General features: G+C 42.8%; 1 protein-coding gene across 5 annotated transcripts in view; it reads left to right on the top strand.

The window, feature by feature from the left end:
* The first annotated feature begins 18 nt into the window (after window positions 1-18).
* Window positions 19-16,664, top strand: part of SERAC1 (serine active site containing 1) — a 36,353-nt gene continuing 19,707 nt past the window's right edge. The window contains exons 1-5 of one of the 5 annotated variants that reach the window (XM_054722451.1): window positions 19-134; window positions 9,586-9,677; window positions 12,245-12,281; window positions 14,301-14,437; window positions 15,787-15,876. In XM_054722451.1, the coding sequence (XP_054578426.1) occupies window positions 9,587-9,677; window positions 12,245-12,281; window positions 14,301-14,437; window positions 15,787-15,876 (355 nt within the window). In that variant the 5' untranslated portion in view covers window positions 19-134; window position 9,586. Of the gene's footprint in view, window positions 145-8,895; window positions 9,028-9,585; window positions 9,678-12,244; window positions 12,282-14,300; window positions 14,438-15,786; window positions 15,877-16,664 lie in introns of those variants that run through there. The other 4 variants (XM_054722450.1, XM_054722452.1, XM_054722453.1 and 1 more) reach the window with 4 other exon arrangements.

Below are 16,664 nucleotides of genomic sequence, written 5' to 3'. Positions count from 1 at the left end.
CGGGGCGGGGCGAGCGGGGGCGGGGTCACGTGCCGCCCGCCTCCGGGTGGAGGGCGCGGGCTGGCCGCCGGGGAGGAAGGTGGTTTCCTAGCTGACCCGGCCTCGGAGAGCTGCTGCGGGCAGGCCCAGCCCAGGTGCCGGCAGGTGGGAAGGGGAGCCGGGCTTGCGGGGGCGGGCGAGGGTGTCCGTGAAGCGGGCCAAGCGGAGAGCAGGGCAGGTGGCGGCGGGTCGGCTGTGGAGCGGCCGGGGCGCCCCCGCGTGGCCTGGCGGGCCTCGACTGACCCGCTGACCCTCCGCCGGGCGTGAGTGAGGGCCTCTCTCGAAGCCTTCAAGCCCACGCTTCCCCGGGCGACGCCGTTCTCTGGTTCTTCTCCAAGAACGTGTGTGTGTGTGGGGGGGGGGGGGGGGGAGGGGGGTGCCATCATCGGCGCGGTGGTGACGGAATGCTGATAAGGACCAGACAGTCTCCCTGCAAACGGGGCCCTTCCAGACCCAGGTGCCAGCTCTGACCCGGAGGCCCAATAGATTGAATGCTGATAGGTCTCTGAACCCAGTAACGGTCTTTTTAGCCCGAGAGACCCCCGAAGGTTCTAAAAGTCACCCCTTCCCCAAGCTCTGGTCTGTATTCTAACAGCGCTCTGTCTGTCTGTTTTTACCAGCGGAGAACGCGGTTCATGCGTTCTGTTCCTTAGGTTACATCGTACTTCAGTTGAGCTCATGCTGCTTTCTCACTTGGTGTGTGTATGTGATTTACAAACCCAGCCCCGCCACTTATGTCCCTTTTCCTATTCCTCAAATCTTTTCCTTCCCGTTGGTTTCCATTCCTGTTGTGGGCAGCTGCGCTCTCTCTTTAATCTGCCTCTAAATAGAGTTCTTCCCAAGTATCCTTTTTTTTTTTTTTTTTTTTTTTTTTGCTTTTTTGGTTCTTGCATGCATTCTTCTCTTTGACCGCCTCAGCAGTTCATCACGTTGACCCTCCCTCCACCCTTGTGCTCCAGGTGCCATCCTGATGCCTGCACATTAATGACCTGTGAGTCCTTACATGTCTCCTCTCAAGCTGAACTGTTGTAGGTGGTGGGACGGCACTGGGTGGTAGAATTAGGACAGATGGTCCTCGTGGAAGGAAAAAGTTTTAGTCCTTAAAAATTCCAAGTCACAGGATGGGAGAAAAAGGAAACATTGGTTTGGAGGGTTATAGCCAAATATTTAAGAAAAATAGATACATTCAGGATCCAGTTCAATTTATAGGTGAAAAATAAAACTTTGAAGACATCTAATTAAATTAGACTCTAATATTCACAACTGTGTATTATAATCTATTGAAACACAATTCCCGCCTCCCCTCCCCCGCCCCCAAATTCACTCTCAAGTGGAAGAGAGAGGGAAAGACAGAGAGAAATATTGATGTGAGAGAAACACATCAATTGGTTGCCTTCTGCATGTGCCTGGACCAGGCCCAGGCCCCAGGCGGGGGAGGAGCCTGCAACCAAGGTACATGCCCTTGACCGGAATCAAACTTGGGACGCTTTGGTCCACAGGCTGACACTCTATATACACTGAGCCAAACCGGCTAGGGCCACACTCACACTAAAAATATATATGTATATTAGAGGCCCAGTGCATGAAATTCGTGCATGGATAGGGTCCCTAGTGGCTGCCTGCTGGGCCTCCCTTAGTTCCGAGCCGCTCCCTGATGGTCAGCGCACGTCATAGCGAGCAATCGAACTCCCGGTTGGTCGAACTCCTGAGGGGACACTTTGCATATTAGGCTTTGATATATAGAAGACTTTCATTGATTTCAGAGAGAAAGGGAGAGGGAGAGAGAGAGAGAAACATCGATGATGAGAATCATTGATGGGCTGCCTCCTGCATGCCCCAAACTGGGGATTGAGCCCGAAATCTGGGCATGTGCCCTGACTGGAAAATTGAATCATGACCTCCTGGTTCATAGGTCTACGCTCAACCACTGAGCCATGCTAGCCGGGCACACTCAGACTTTTAAGAGACATATTTCTAATAAAGTATGACATTCACTAACAGTTTCAAGTGTATCTTCTAGCTTTTCTGTAATAAAAGGCCCAAAGTAGGTGAACCTAAGAGTTGTCTAGCAATCATTGTTTAACAGCTGAAATGAGTTCATTGCTCTGCTTAAATGGCTAAGGTTTTTCTTTGGATAAGGGTTACCTCCCAGAAACTTGCATTTTAAAAGATGGCCCAGAGTAGAGTTTTTGAAGAAGACCAGGTATTTGTATCTCAAAGGTGCAGGGAAAGAAATGCCAGCTCCTCCTAGAAGGATGTTGCTTTTATAAAGCCAATTATCTATAAGCATTTTCAGCCAAATGGGAGGTTTCGGGGAAGGTAAAAGAGTTTAGTGGGCTTTGATGTTCTGGAGTCATACCTCTTTACTTACAGTATTTGTAAAAGGGCAGGCAGTCAGGACTGGCAGATGCTGGCAAAGGACTAACAAATTTCTTCATCCCGTTTGGAATGTTTCTTTCCATCTGGGTACATTTTACTTTATGCTCTATAGGAATTAAATCTAGTTTATGGGTTGTATATACAGTAGAGGGTCCTTTTTGAGAGCCATGAAGGCTTGCATGTATGGAAAAGACATTGATCTAAGGAGGCCGCGTCTTCCACCCATTTCCCTTTGGAACAGCAAATCAGGTCTAACTGCAGGACAGCATTAAACTTAATGATGGCATTAACTGGCCACACCTCTCCATTGTCCACTTACAGAGGGGCCAGACCCTTGCAAAAGAAGCCAGCGGGACTCAGGTCACATTCCTTCCAAAGGGTTATCTCAAGGCGCTATGGGCTGGTTCCCCACGTACGGAGAGACAGACAGATTCCAGGCTGAGAGAGGTGTCCCTGCTAGTGTCTGGGCTGTCCCGAGCCGTCCTGTGGTCTGAGAACCGCAGGGCAGGCTCCCTCTCACCTGGGAATTACCCGAGGTGCGGAGTGCACACCCCGAGCTCTGAGTGCAGACAGACCAACGGTCACAGTGATGGCTGAGCGCTGTAGCGATAGACTCACTCGGCTCGGACAGGGGGACTCAACGCTACACGAAGCCAATCCCAAGCGAGGTGTCCCTGCTTGTCTGCCTCTGGACCTAACCTCTGTACAGGGGGTGCCTAGAAAACTCATCCCACAGCTCTCATCCTTAGTCGTTGGGCTAGTGACCTGTTGCCCTGCCTTTCATGTTCCCCAAACCCTGGTCCTTCAGGAAGCCTAGGAGAGAGAGCGCAGCCGCCCCTTGAAGGGAAGGGAGAGTCCCTGTAAAGTTATCCCTAAGGCTCTCATAGAAGTTGGTTTCAGGGACCTTAGGGAGTATTCAGAAAAGGTGTTTTAAAAGACAGGGAACTGCTAGCCAAGCCAGCGTGGTTGAGCGTTGACCTATGAACCTGGACGTCATGGTTCAATTCCCGGTCAGGGCACATGCCCAGGTTGCAGGCTTAATCCCCAGTGTGGGGCATATAGGAAGCATCCAGTCAATGACACTCTCTCATGATTGATGTTTCTATTGCTCTTCTTCTTCTTTCCTCTCTGAAATCAACAAACAAAAAAGTCAGGGAACCTGAAAGGGATCAGAGAAGATCCCTGGTGACCTCTGTCAGCTGGGACGGCCAGACAGACAGACAGCACCTCAGGCCCTGAGGGAAAAGCCTGTCTGCTTTCTCTAGGAAGATTAGAAACTGCTGGGTGTCCCTCATTTTTGAAACAATGAATTTAGGCTCTGATTTATCCAGCAAAAGGTTTTGTTTAGACCCTCAGAAAGCAGTTCCAATCGAAAAGCCAAAGCTATAAAGGAGCCATTCATTTCTTCCCTGACCTTTAGTTACCTCAATTCTGATCGATAGCCTAGGCGGACAGTGGTCGGCAAACTCATTAGTCAACTAGAGCCAAATATCAACAGTGCAACGATTGAAATTTCTTTTGAGAGCCAAATTTTTTAACTTAAACTTCTTCTAACGCCACTTCTTCAAAATAGACTCCCCCAGGCCGTGGTATTTTGTGGAAGAGCCACACTCAAGGGGACAAAGAGCCACATGTGGCTCTCGAGCCGTGGTTTGCCGACCACTGGCCTAGGGTCTCTGAATCTTCAACTCTTCGCTCCACCTTGAGGATTTCAAAACAGCCTGAATTTAACTCCAGACACAAAGGAAGAAAGAGAAAGGGAAGAACATCCTTCCAGTCAAAGGTCAAGGGTCTCTCCCTCTCCATTGGCACTAGTAACCGGATAGGGAACAGCGAGGGGAAGGGCCTTGTGTGATTTTAGTGTTCCCGGGTGCACGGGCCTTGTCCTGCAGTCGGTGGATTGTCTTAGTGCCGTGGTCGGCAAACGGCGGCTCGCGAGCCACATGCGACTCTTTGGCCCCTTGAGTGTGGCTCTTCCACAAAATACCACGGCCTGGGTGAGTCTATTTTGAAGAAGTGGCGTTAGAAGTTGTTTAAGTTTAAAAATTTTGGCTCTCAAAAGACATTTCAATCGCTGTACTGTTGCTATTTGGCTCTGTTGACTAATGAGTTTGCCGACCACTGGTCTAGTGCAAACTTCCGCAGTCCATGACCAACAAACCCTGTCACAAGAGTCTTCCAGCGGCTTTTAAATGCTCGTCCCGTGCCCGCACAGTGCTGCAGTTGGCAGGGAGGAAAGAGAACAGTTAGTCATGTCCTTCAAGGCAAGGTGGCAAGGACAACAGGCTCACAGTGATGAAACAATCCAAGTCACAGTAAGAACAATTTGGGTCACGGCACCAAATATGTTGTAGGCTGTGGGAATGGCGCCGGGTGGGGTCAGACCGGACCTGGGTTCAGCAACCTTGGTACTTGAGTTCTGGCTAGGAAAGATTTCAGAGCCAAGACCCAAACTATAAGAGAACATTTATTTATAAAATCCCAGAGGTAGAAGACATAATTCCTGGAAGAAATGGGCTGAGGAAACAAGTTATACAGGTAAGGGAAGGCCCTTGGAGCTTGGGTGTGAGGAAGGTAATGAAAATGCACCGGGGGCAGGGCGGGGGGGTCATCTGTCCTGAGGGTTTTAAGGGTGGAGATTTTAGGGGAGGTCCTAGAGGGAGATCTCAGAATATTCAGCAGCTTCCTAGGTGGGTCCTTTCAGGGTCTAGATCTATCTTGATTGATCAACACCAGGGCAGGGGTTCATTAGTCAGTGCAGCTGGTCCTGAGGTCAGCCATGGGGTCACTGGTCTGGTTTTGCTGCTTTTCTGGACCTGGAGCTGAAATACAACTGAGGCCTAGATGTGATCTTTAGGATAGAAAAGCCAGGGGCCCAAACCACGTGCTCATACCAGGAGGAAGGAAGAGTGGCTATTGGAACTCTAATGCTACGCCACTTAGGGTTGTGGGGTTGGAGTTTACATTGTCTTCATAATGCTGGGACACGCAAGTTGAAAAATTTATACATTTGTGATCCCTGTTTTACTTTGGCCAAGAAAATTTAAAACTGTGCTATAGCCCAGAGTACATAGGACTCCCACAGGAATTACTTCCATTGAAGATGAACTCTCAAAGATCACAAAGTATAAAAGCAACCCATGAAGGATAGCCAGCCTGACTATTAGAAAGAGTGGTTCAACAGACTTTAAGTATGTTTAAAGTATAAGGAAGATTTAGAAACCACGCGTACCAGTTGGTTTTTTGCTGCATTTATAAACTATACCAAACCCTAGTAGCTTAAACGAGTCTGTGGGTTGAATATGGGGTTTGTAGGGTCAGCTATAGGCTAGTCAGTCTGGGATGGCCTCACATGCCCAGCAGTTGGTACTGGCTGTCAGGTAGTACTGGTGGCTGGGCTGGTGGGGATATTGGGCAACATTGCTCGTGTCATCCAGCAGACTAAGCTGGGTATTTTACATGGTGGTGGCCACAGGGTTCCCAAGAGCAGCAAAGACGGAAGCCTGAGTGTGCAAGTGCTTCCCCAGTCTCAGCTTGCATGATGTGTCTATTTCTGACGGACAAAGTCAGGTGTAAGGCCAGCCCAGCGTCAGTATTGGAGGTGGGGGGCACTACCAATGAACACGGAAATAGGAAAAGGAATAACTTGTGGCCATTTTGTTATAATCTGCTATACTTCAAGACAAAAACTGAATAGTGTGTAATAAATAGCAAGCAAGTGTGAAAGTGAGCTGATCAGAAATTTTAGAAACAAGAAAAAGTTATTGAAATACTCTGGATAGATTGAATGTGAGGCTAAATACAGCCCAATAAGTGATTGGTCAGTTGGAAGATAGATTTAGGGAGACAATCCGTAGTGCATGCTAGAGAGATAGAAAAAGGAAAAAAAAATATAGTTGAGATTAGAATAGGAGGGGAGAGTAGAAAGTCTAACATACATCTATTGGAAGTACCAGAGGGAAAAAGAGAATGGGGTTCTAAGTGATAGTTATTACAAATATTGTAGCATTTAAGAAAGATACAAGTTCTACGATTGAAGGAGCACACCAAGTCCTGAGCAGGATATATAAAAGCAAACCCATATCCAAACGTAAAGTAGAGAAGTTTAAGAACATCAGAAGCAAAGAAAAGATCTTTAAGTTGCCAGATGGGATATAGTAATCATGATAATGACAAGCATTTATTGAGTGCTTACAACAGGCACTCTTCTGTGTGCTTTACTCGTGGTAACTCATGTAACATTGATAACAGTTCTTTAAAGCAGTCCTGTTATTACTGCCATTTTATAGATGAGGAAAGTGAGACGCAGAGAAATTAATCAACCAGCCCGTAATCATTTGTCTAGCTGTGTTTTAAAATGTATCCAGGATTTTGTATTAATCATGTATGGTAGGACACAGACACAGAGACAACTGCTTTGAAAGAAGTTTATTATTTCTAGTTCCCAAGAGGAGGGGCATGTCACACCGCACAGAGCCACAGGAGGAAACGTGAGGGTTGGTCAGGTGGTGGAAGGGAGTGAGGGGGAATCATGGGCCAGAGCCTTTGTTATGGATTTCTCAGGAGGAAATGGACCGGACAGGATAGGCAAGCCGAACAAGTTTAGGATTGGATAGCTGGAATAATTTTGGCAGGGTTTGGGCTTTGGGGTGGTCCCTCGTTATCTGATACCTGGCCCAGGTAGATTTAGGGCAGGGGGAATATTGGCTTGTTGTGTGGCAGATAAAGACCTTGCTTGGGAGTATGGACTAAATGCTGGTTAGTTTGCATAGAAAAGTGTGTTCATAAGTGTGGTTGTAATCTCTAGGAATTAGCCCTGAAGGCAGTCACCTCCTGGGCCCTTAAGGTCCCAAGATGTTAAAGCATCATAAAATAAGACAATTCAGATAGTCTTGAAACTAGGTAGTGTGCTTCTTCAGAGAATACTCTTAACCTCATTCCTATTTTTTATAAACTTTCTTTTAGAAAGACCAGAGAGCGAGTGCTTGTTTTCTCCCCCCCCCCCCCCCCCCCCCATTGGTGTTGTTAATCCTCACCCGAGGATATTTTTCCCGTTGATTTTTTAGGGAGAGTGGAAGAGAGAGGGAAAGACAGAGAGAAACATTGATGTGAGAGAAACACATGGATTGGTTGCCTCCTGCGAGAGCCCCGACTAGGCCCCGGGCCAGGGAGGAGCCTGCAACCAGGACCCTTTGGTCTGCAGGCTGACGCTCTATCCACTGAGCCAAACCGGCTAGGGCTAACCTCATTACTATTACTTTGCTTACAAAGAAACAAATTTACAGCAGATTTCCCATGAACAATGAGAAATGTCAGATGAAATATCAGTGGAAGTATCATTAATGTGCTGAAGGAAACCTGCTGTTCATCTAGAGTTCTAAATCAGCTGTTTTAAGAAAGAAGGTGAAAACAACATTTTCAGATGTGCTAAGATTGAAGGTGCTGACTATACACAGGCCTTCATGAAAGAACTGTCAGAGGATATATCTTCATCAGAGCTGATTTGAACCCAGAAGGAAGTAACAGATGTAGGAAGCAATAGTAAGGAAGGAAATTGGCAGAACTGTTGGTAAATATATACAGGGTGTCCCAAAAAATGTATATACACTTTAACACAGTGGTTCTCAACCTTTCTTAATGCCGCAACCCTTTAATACAGTTCCTCATGTTGTGGTGACCCCCAACCATAAAATTATTTTCGTTGCTACTGTAGAGCCTAAGACCATCGGAAAACACAGATATTTACATTACGATTCATCAACAGTAGCAAAATTACAGTTATGAAGTAGCAACGAAAATAATTTTATGGTTGGGGGTCACCACCACATGAGGAACTGTATTAAAGGGTCGCAGCATTAGGAAGGTTGAGAACCACTGCTTTAACAGCTGATAGCTCAATTTTGAAAATGAAATGTATTTTAATAAACACTGCCTTTATGATTATTCAAAGTATGTATATACATTTTTTGGGACACCCTATACTTCAGAGATCATTGGAAATCCAGTATTTAGGGGAGGAGTGTGTGACTATTGAGAAGGATAGATAATGAATCAAGGTCCCCATGGGAGTGAAGGGATTGAGATCTAGAATATAGACCTTTAAAACAGTCACCTACAAGTTTCCCTGTTGCCTAAACTAGTTTGCTTAGTCATCAATTGATGTGCTGGAATCACAAGAAAAAATCTTAAAGCTTTTTATTTTGTGCTGTCTAACATATTTCTTACACATGTACATCAAATAATTTCCCAGTAATATCTATAAAACTGCTAGGAATTTTTTATATGTTGAACCAAAGGACCATTTTCCACATTAATCCAAGAGAAAAAAGAAAAATGTCTCATCCAAAGGGAATCTGATATGATTCTAGAATACTGAGTTGTTCTAGAAACATTGCATCATATTTAGATCATCTTTACTCAGTTGGTGAAGCGGTAGAGCAACAATTCTCCTTTGACAGGGTGCCAACAGTGAGCAAGTGTCCAAGATTTTAAACAGTGTTGGGGACCATCCTGAAGGAGCTGGAGAAAAGCTAAATACTTCCCTGGGTCCTAAGTAGACCTTTCATTCAGAGTTGCTTTTCATTTCTGTAGGGCCTTCAGCCATCAAAGGTAAATAATATCTACTTATATGCATATATATTTTTAAAAGACATTAAAAGTTTAAATTTCTATATTGACATTATTATTGATTTAAAAAAAAATTTTTTTTTTTTTTGAGAGAAAGAGAAACATCAGTTGGTTGCCTCCTGTGCTCTCCGCAACCTGGGGATCTAACCCGTGACCTAGGTGTGTGCGCTGACCGGGAATCGAACCCACGACTTTTGATGCATGGGATGACGTTCCAACAAAGTGAGCCACTCGGCCAGGGCAAATTCCTATATTGATGTTCTGATTAATAACCTGTGTTTTCCAGTTTCTTATTAATCATTGTTCACAATTGCACAGAGCTTGAAAAATAACCAAAGTACTAGTAAAATATTCTAATAAGTCAGCTTTAAGTTTTTAAGGGAGAAATACATTTTTTTTTAATTAAAAAGTTTTTTCCTGGTCTTGAAAAATCTAACCCTATGCCTAATGCACTGTGATTGTGACATGTTCTTATGATTAAAAGAAGTGTTTTTAATTAGACACTAAACTAAATTTATAATAATTGTTCTAAATACACAGAATGTCCCTGGCTGCTTATTGTGTCATCTGTTGTAGAAGAATGGGAACCTCAACTCCTCCTCCAAAGAGCAACACATACTGGAAAGACATCAGTGAGTAGTTTAAACAATAATGTTTCCTCGTAGGAAAGTGGCCTGTGGCCAGGGTGGTCCCCAAAAGCTTATTGAACCCACGATAAATCTGAGCTCTGTTTATGTCTTCTCTAGACTAATGGTCCACCCCCAATTGGTAGGCCTAGAGCTATGCACACTCCTTTTTCTTGGGAATCTTTTCCCTCCCACGTGTTTCCTGTTAGATTCATACTAATCCTTCTGAATTTAACTTAAGTATTACTGCATTCTCATTCAGCAGCTATTTATTATTTAAACTCCTGCAACGCACAGTGCCAGGCACATGTATTAGTAGTGAGCAAGGTAGATGTGCTTGCTTTACGGGAGCTTAGGATCTAGCACTCATCTGTGTTTATTTGTAGGTCTTTATTTACCTTATTTATCACTAGTCTTTATTTGTAAAATGAGAAGACTAGCCTAGATCATCTGTCCGTTATGTGCCAGGTACTATCCTATCCTACCTAGTCCCTAAGGATACAATACACACACACCTCAGAGAGATGGCAGGCTCGGTTCCAGACCACTGTGGTAAAGCAAATGTTACAGAAAACTGAGTCACACCGACTTTTTGGTTTTCCAGTCTATTAAGTGTGCAGTATTGTTATGTCTAAAAAATGTTATGTACCTTAATTTAAAAATACTGTTGCTAAAAGATGCTAACCATTATCAGAGCCTTCAACAAGTTGTAATCACTTTGCTGGTGGAGTCTCTTACCTTGGATTTGTAAAAACTGCAGTGAAGTGAAGTGCAGTAAAATCAGGTGTGCCTGTAATGAATCACGCCAAGTCCCTGTTCTCACAGAGCCTCCCTTTGGTCTTCACATAGATCCGTTGTTAGGGCAGATCCTCTTCATCTAGAACATTTTAAATAGAAGAGGGAACTTTTCTCTCTCTCATTTCTAGCAGAACGAACTCAAGGGTAGTGCATTTTCTCCAGGGCCCAGTGATGGGGGCAGCGGTGGAGAAGGAAATAAACTGGCTGCCCCGGGCCCACGCTGTGGCGGCAGGAAGTCCGGAGCCATGCTGCAGTGAAACTGTCCAGAGGAGCTGGACAGCCAGGACGCTGTGTGTCACAGCTTCTGACCTCCTCCCTGCAGGCCTCCAGGAACTGTCCTCTTCCACCCTGGACCACTGGGCCCTAAAGTTTGGGGGAATGTCCTCTCCCTTGCCTGAGGCGGGAAGGCGCTTGGGGAGAGGTCTTTTTCCCTCAGAAGGGAGGAGAGATGTGTTCTTGGCAGCTTGTGTTGAAGCTCTGAACAGAGGGCTACCTCTGCAGCTAACCATATACCAGTAGGCAACATAGACTTTTGTGAACAGGCCACGGCACCTAACCACCATGGCTGGTATGTCAGTTGTGTTCAGTGTATGTAACAGACTTGACTACCATGGCTTAAGTAGTAGGGTTTTCGTTTTTCTTAACAGGAACTCAAGACTGAGACAGTTTAGGGCAGGAATTGCAGTTTAGCAATCCTCTTATCTTCCTCCCCCATTTCTTTCTTTCTTTTTTTTTTTTGGAGTTTTTCTTTTTCTTTTTTTAAAATATATTTTTATTGATTTCAGAGAGGAAGGAAGAGGGGAGAGAGAGAGAGAGAGAAACATCAATGATGAGAGAGAATCGTTGATCGGCTGCCTCCTGCATGCCCCCCCACTGGGGATCGAGCCCGAAACCAGGCATGTGCCCTTGACTGGAATCGAACCTGGGACCCTTCAGTCCACAGGCCAACGCTCTATCCACCGAGCCAAACCGGCCAGGGCTCCCCTATTTCTTTATTGTCTTCATGGTCACAAGATGATTGCTGAATCCCTGGACATCAAGAAGGCAGCCAGTCAAAAGCTATCTTCTGAGGCTTTGTCTTTTTATTTGGGTGGGATCCTATAGACTCCTGTCGTTATCTGACTGGCTACCACTGTGTTGCACAGCCATCCCTAGCTGCGGAGGAGGTGGGACTTAGATAGGAATCAGGTTGTGTTGGGAAGGATGAAAGGGTTTATATGTATTAAATAGGCAACTACCTGTGTTTCCACTAGGGTTTTTAAAAATATTAATAGAAGTGTTTTCAAAGTTTCCAGATAAACTTGTAGAATCTAACGTGTATTTAAAATGGGGTTATAACCACCAATTTTAACATAATTACTTTGGAAAGAGTCCTTTCGTATCCCAATAGACAACTATAGTCCCTCAATGTAGTCTTAGTAGTGAAAGGGAGAACCCTCCCCGTCCCTTTATGTCCTGGGATGTGAACTAAAAGGAGTCAGCAGGGAAGTTAGCTCCCGGGACGTGGTGTTCAGTGGGAGCACGGGGCCTGGCAGCACCGGCAGCGCAGGGGGACTCGGGCCTTGCTGATGGGGTGGGGACGGAGGAGGGAGACAGCGAATGTGAAATGAGGTTATATTTTTGTACCCAGTTTATATCTGGGGATAGTAAGCCTGGTGTTGATAGCAACTGATTATATATATTAATGGAAAAATATCAGTCACTTCTTATCTGAATATGCCTATTTCCTGTCATTTTTAAAATGAAATTAATCACATTGACTTTTTCCTTTGAAGGAAACATAATAAAGTTGACTGGATCACTTATTTTAGGGTAAGTGTCAATAGTGAAATACTCATTGGCTTCATTATACTATTATTTGAAATCTCAATGGAAGTGATTTACAGGTAGCATGGGAGAGTGAAAGGGTATAGATCTTGGAATTAGGTGGATTCATCACTGGTTAATCACTGGTTGTACCACATCAGTGTCATATCACTCCAGTTACTTTACCTTCTGAGTATTGGTTTCTCTTGATCCAAGTGTACGATGGGGATCCTGCCCACCAGCACTGTTACTCCGAGGAAAGCACCTGACACTTGCAGAGCAGGGACTCACTAAGTAGCTGTCACACACCTAAAACCACATCTGGTCTCGGGTTCTAAAGTGGGTGAAGAATGTAAAAATCAACTATAGTCAAAATTAGTTTGGAAAATCCTATGAATCACCATAAAGCTCTTATGAAAGGAAATTGAGGCTGACTTAGAAAAGCAATTGATTGACATCTCCCATCCTGTGCTATTTTAGAGGCACTTGCTTAATGAATGGAGAGACTCTGAAAATTGTATTTTCATTCTCTTTTCTTTTTTTTGGGGGGGGGGGGATGACATATGTTAAATGTATGTCTCATACTGCTCTAGTATTTTTGTTAATAATAGTCTATAAATATAAAATCAACTCTTGATGCTAAAATGATAAAGGAGATATAATTGCCATTTTATCCAAATATATACATTTCTCCATGACATTGAAAGGTCAGCCAAAACATATTTAGATGATTTTTTCCCTTTGACTTATTCTAGGCAAAAGCTAAGTGAGTACTCTTTTGTAAAGTAGTTTCTTTGTTTATATCATAGTTATATTCAGGAATAGAATGGAAATTAATCACAATTTTTAGTAAAATATTTTGTCTTTCAGGGAAAGCATGATAAAAATACTGAATCCTCTTTTTGGCTGCTCAGATTGATCCCCAAGAGAGCAAAGGGTTCTTTTCAGCCTTGTCTCTCTTCCTCTGGTGCCAGCCAGTGTCTGGCCTTTCTGTCTTACCTGCTTTTGCTTTGGGTTAGGAAGTTCAGGAGAACGCTCAGTATCAGTAATATTATACTGAGGGCAGCCTTTGTGTCTGGATCAAGGGAGTGTGCAAGTCAGTCTGATTCAGGGAGAAAAAAAATTCATTTGGGGATACGCAACAAACAACATCATAGGTGACATTTAAAAACTGACTTTAGGTATAACTTAGGAGAGGAGAAACTTTCATATGTTGGTGATCGAGTACAAATTGACTAATCTTTTAAAACAACAGTTTGGCATTATATAGTAAAGTGGAATCATAATATGCTGTCAGCAAGTCTGTAATTCTGCTTCTAGATCTGTACCCTACAGGAACAAACACGTGTGAATAGTGCACCTGGGTGTGATGTGCAATGGTGTTTGTAATAGACCCAAACTACAAAGTCCCTAAATGTCCATCTGTGGTAGAATGGGAAAATAACTTGTAGTATATTCATACGTGATGAATCACAACCATAGGAAAGTATAAATGCATGAACTAGATACATGCAGCGACATGGATGAATCTCACAGAGGACTGAACAAAGAATACAGTGTGATTCCATTCTTATGAAGTTCACAGGCAGCAAAACTGTTGTTTAAGGACCATATGCAGGTGGTAAACTATGAAGAAAAACAAAGCTATTATTATAATGAAGTCAGAGTAATAATTAGCCATGGACACAAGAGAGAGAGTCCGGATCAGGAAGGGACCCACTGTGGGCTTCTGGGATACTTGCTATTGAAATTCTGTTGTTGTTGTTTTGCCTGGATGTGGGAATATAGCTCTTTATTATTATTTGTTAAACTGAAATATGTGTATACCTTTACATATATACTTTGCGTATACATAAATATATGGTATATGCACATTATTGCATATATATTATGTTTTCCAATAAAAAAAAGATAGAAAAGTTATTATCTTTTTAAGTTAACTACTTAAAACTTAATAAAAAGAGTGATTCTTGTGTTATGTTTAGATCATATATTTAAGATGAATTTTTTTTGTTTCTTTTTTAGAAGTTCTCTATTTCTTACATATGAACTTCTGGCCCTGAAGAAGTCTTTGACATTAGATACTCAAGTGGTAGAAAGAGAAAAAATGAAGTCATATATATGTATGCACACAGTTGTTCTAGATAAAAGAGAAAATTATGGTAAGTTTTATGGTAATCTTATTTTTGTGACAAATGGGAGCTAGTTATTGAATTTAGAAAAGAATATTTAAAATACAGTATAAATAAGGTAGGTTCAGCTAACTTTAAGAATCACCAAACCCTGTGAGAACCAAGTTCCTAAAGAGTTCATTGGAGCCCTGGCTGGTTTGGCTCAGTGGATAAAGCGTTGGCCTGCGGACTGAAGGGTTCTGGGTTCGATTCCAGTCAAGGGCATGTACCTTGGTTGTGGGCACATCCCCAGGATGGGGTGTGCAGGAGGCAGCTGATCAGTGTTTCTCTCTCATTGATGTTTCTAACTCTCTCTCTTCCTTCCTCTCTGTAAAAATCAATAAAATATATATTTTTAAAAAGAGTTAATTGGAGCTCAAGTTTGCAGTTCTCCTATAACTAGGTGAAGTGAAGGCTAGCTAGCTGTTTCAGGATAAACTTGGAATTCCCCACCTTAGTGGGACGTCAGTCCAGAGGCCGGCCCTCAGTTTTTGTCACTTGGAGATATTTCTGATTTAAGGGATTTATTCACTACGCACACTAAACTGGAGAGATGGATTCATAAATATGAATACAAACTTATTTACGGAGGGAAAAATCTGTCTTGAAGGCTGGAAAACCTGTTTCTACTAGTCAGAACATTCCTCTTCTCCATAGTTAGGTTACATGGAAACCTAATTAGTAATCAGACAATTGCTTGGTAAACATGAAATTTGAGAGCAGAGGAGTATCGTTCCATCAAGATGTGGGTAGTCTGGTGAGTCACCACACCTGACTCGGAGCTGCGTGTTCCTGCACTGTCGGCGGGAACAGCCATGCCTGCTAGTACATGATGATCCCTGAGCGGGCAGGTTCTGCTGCTCCCCGTCCACAAGCTGTGTGTATTACCACCTCACCTTCCTGTAGTTCACCTTGTATGGGGTCACAATTTCAGTTACACAGATCATTGTTATAGCTTGTAACTTACCGATATAGTGAAGCTTAATCTCAGCGAGATATCCAAATTTTAGTTTGAGAGGGACTATTTTTAAGGGACATTTTCCTGAATGTAGCTACTCCTATGCTGTATATGAGGATTTTTGTTAAGGTTAGTGTTTTTGTTTCTGTTTTGTTTTTCACCTTTTCCCTGACTTGGAGAGCAATCTTATTTTGGGATTTAGAATCCTATGTTCCCATAATGGTTTTTGTTGCTTCAGTCAGGTGACAGTAAAAACAGAAAGATGCTATTTTATATTTTCTTTTTGAAAAAACCTGGAGTTGAATTATATTTCTCTTTGCAGTATTAGAACTTGGCATTAAGAGTACATACTTGATGTTATTTAAATTTGTAAACACTTTAGGACTCATTTACCAGGCGCGAAAAGAGCTTCACAAAACAGTAAGAAGAATATTGGCAACCTCAGCCAAGATATTACGGGGTCCGTTTGCTGGTAAGTATCAAATCTTTAACTGGGAATCCTGATCAGTATTCTTAAAGTCATTCGATGGTCTACCTAAGATATTTCTCCATTTCATGTACTAACAGTTATTATAGCAGTGAGATCTTGGGTTATATTAAATTTTAAGCCTTAATTCCTTGAACAATTTTTTCCTTCCATCTTTGAGAATGTATTATTGCTAGATATTTGTAAATAAATAATGAGACTAAATATACCCTCTTCAGTATTTAAAATTTGTTAAGAAATCTCTCATGCTTTCTTGTAATGAGAATACTGCATCAAAAATGTAGATTTCACAACCAACAACTCTACAATGTAGAGCTAGCTATAAAAGAACAGAACAGATCTCTTTCAAAAGTTGACGTCATGAAAAAGAAAAGGTGGAAAGCTTTCTAGAATTAAAAGAGACTAAAGAGGCTTAAGTCCTGGTTTCAAAAACTGCTCTCAAATTATTAAGATTTCTGCCTCCATACTAGTTAATCAGTTGATTGATTGGTGGTCGTAATTATAATAATTTATAATGTAAATATAAATTGAAGAAATTTGAATATGGAGTTAGACGGATTTTAGATATTTTTGGAGGATTTTTTTGTGTGTTCTTGAGTGTTACAATGGCATTGTGATTATATATAGGAGAATACAGGCTTATTTTTAGGAGATTCAGTATGAACTATTAAAGGGTAAAAGTCATAGGTCTACAACTTCCTTTTACATAGTTTAGAAAAATATATAGATCTATGTATATAGAATGAGCAAATATGACAAAATAAGTTTTTTAA

This window comes from Eptesicus fuscus, chromosome 10, assembly GCF_027574615.1.
Source record: "Eptesicus fuscus isolate TK198812 chromosome 10, DD_ASM_mEF_20220401, whole genome shotgun sequence".
In the NCBI taxonomy this organism is placed as follows: Eukaryota; Metazoa; Chordata; class Mammalia; order Chiroptera; family Vespertilionidae; genus Eptesicus; species Eptesicus fuscus.
This window is presented reverse-complemented; position numbering and strand designations above follow the sequence as displayed.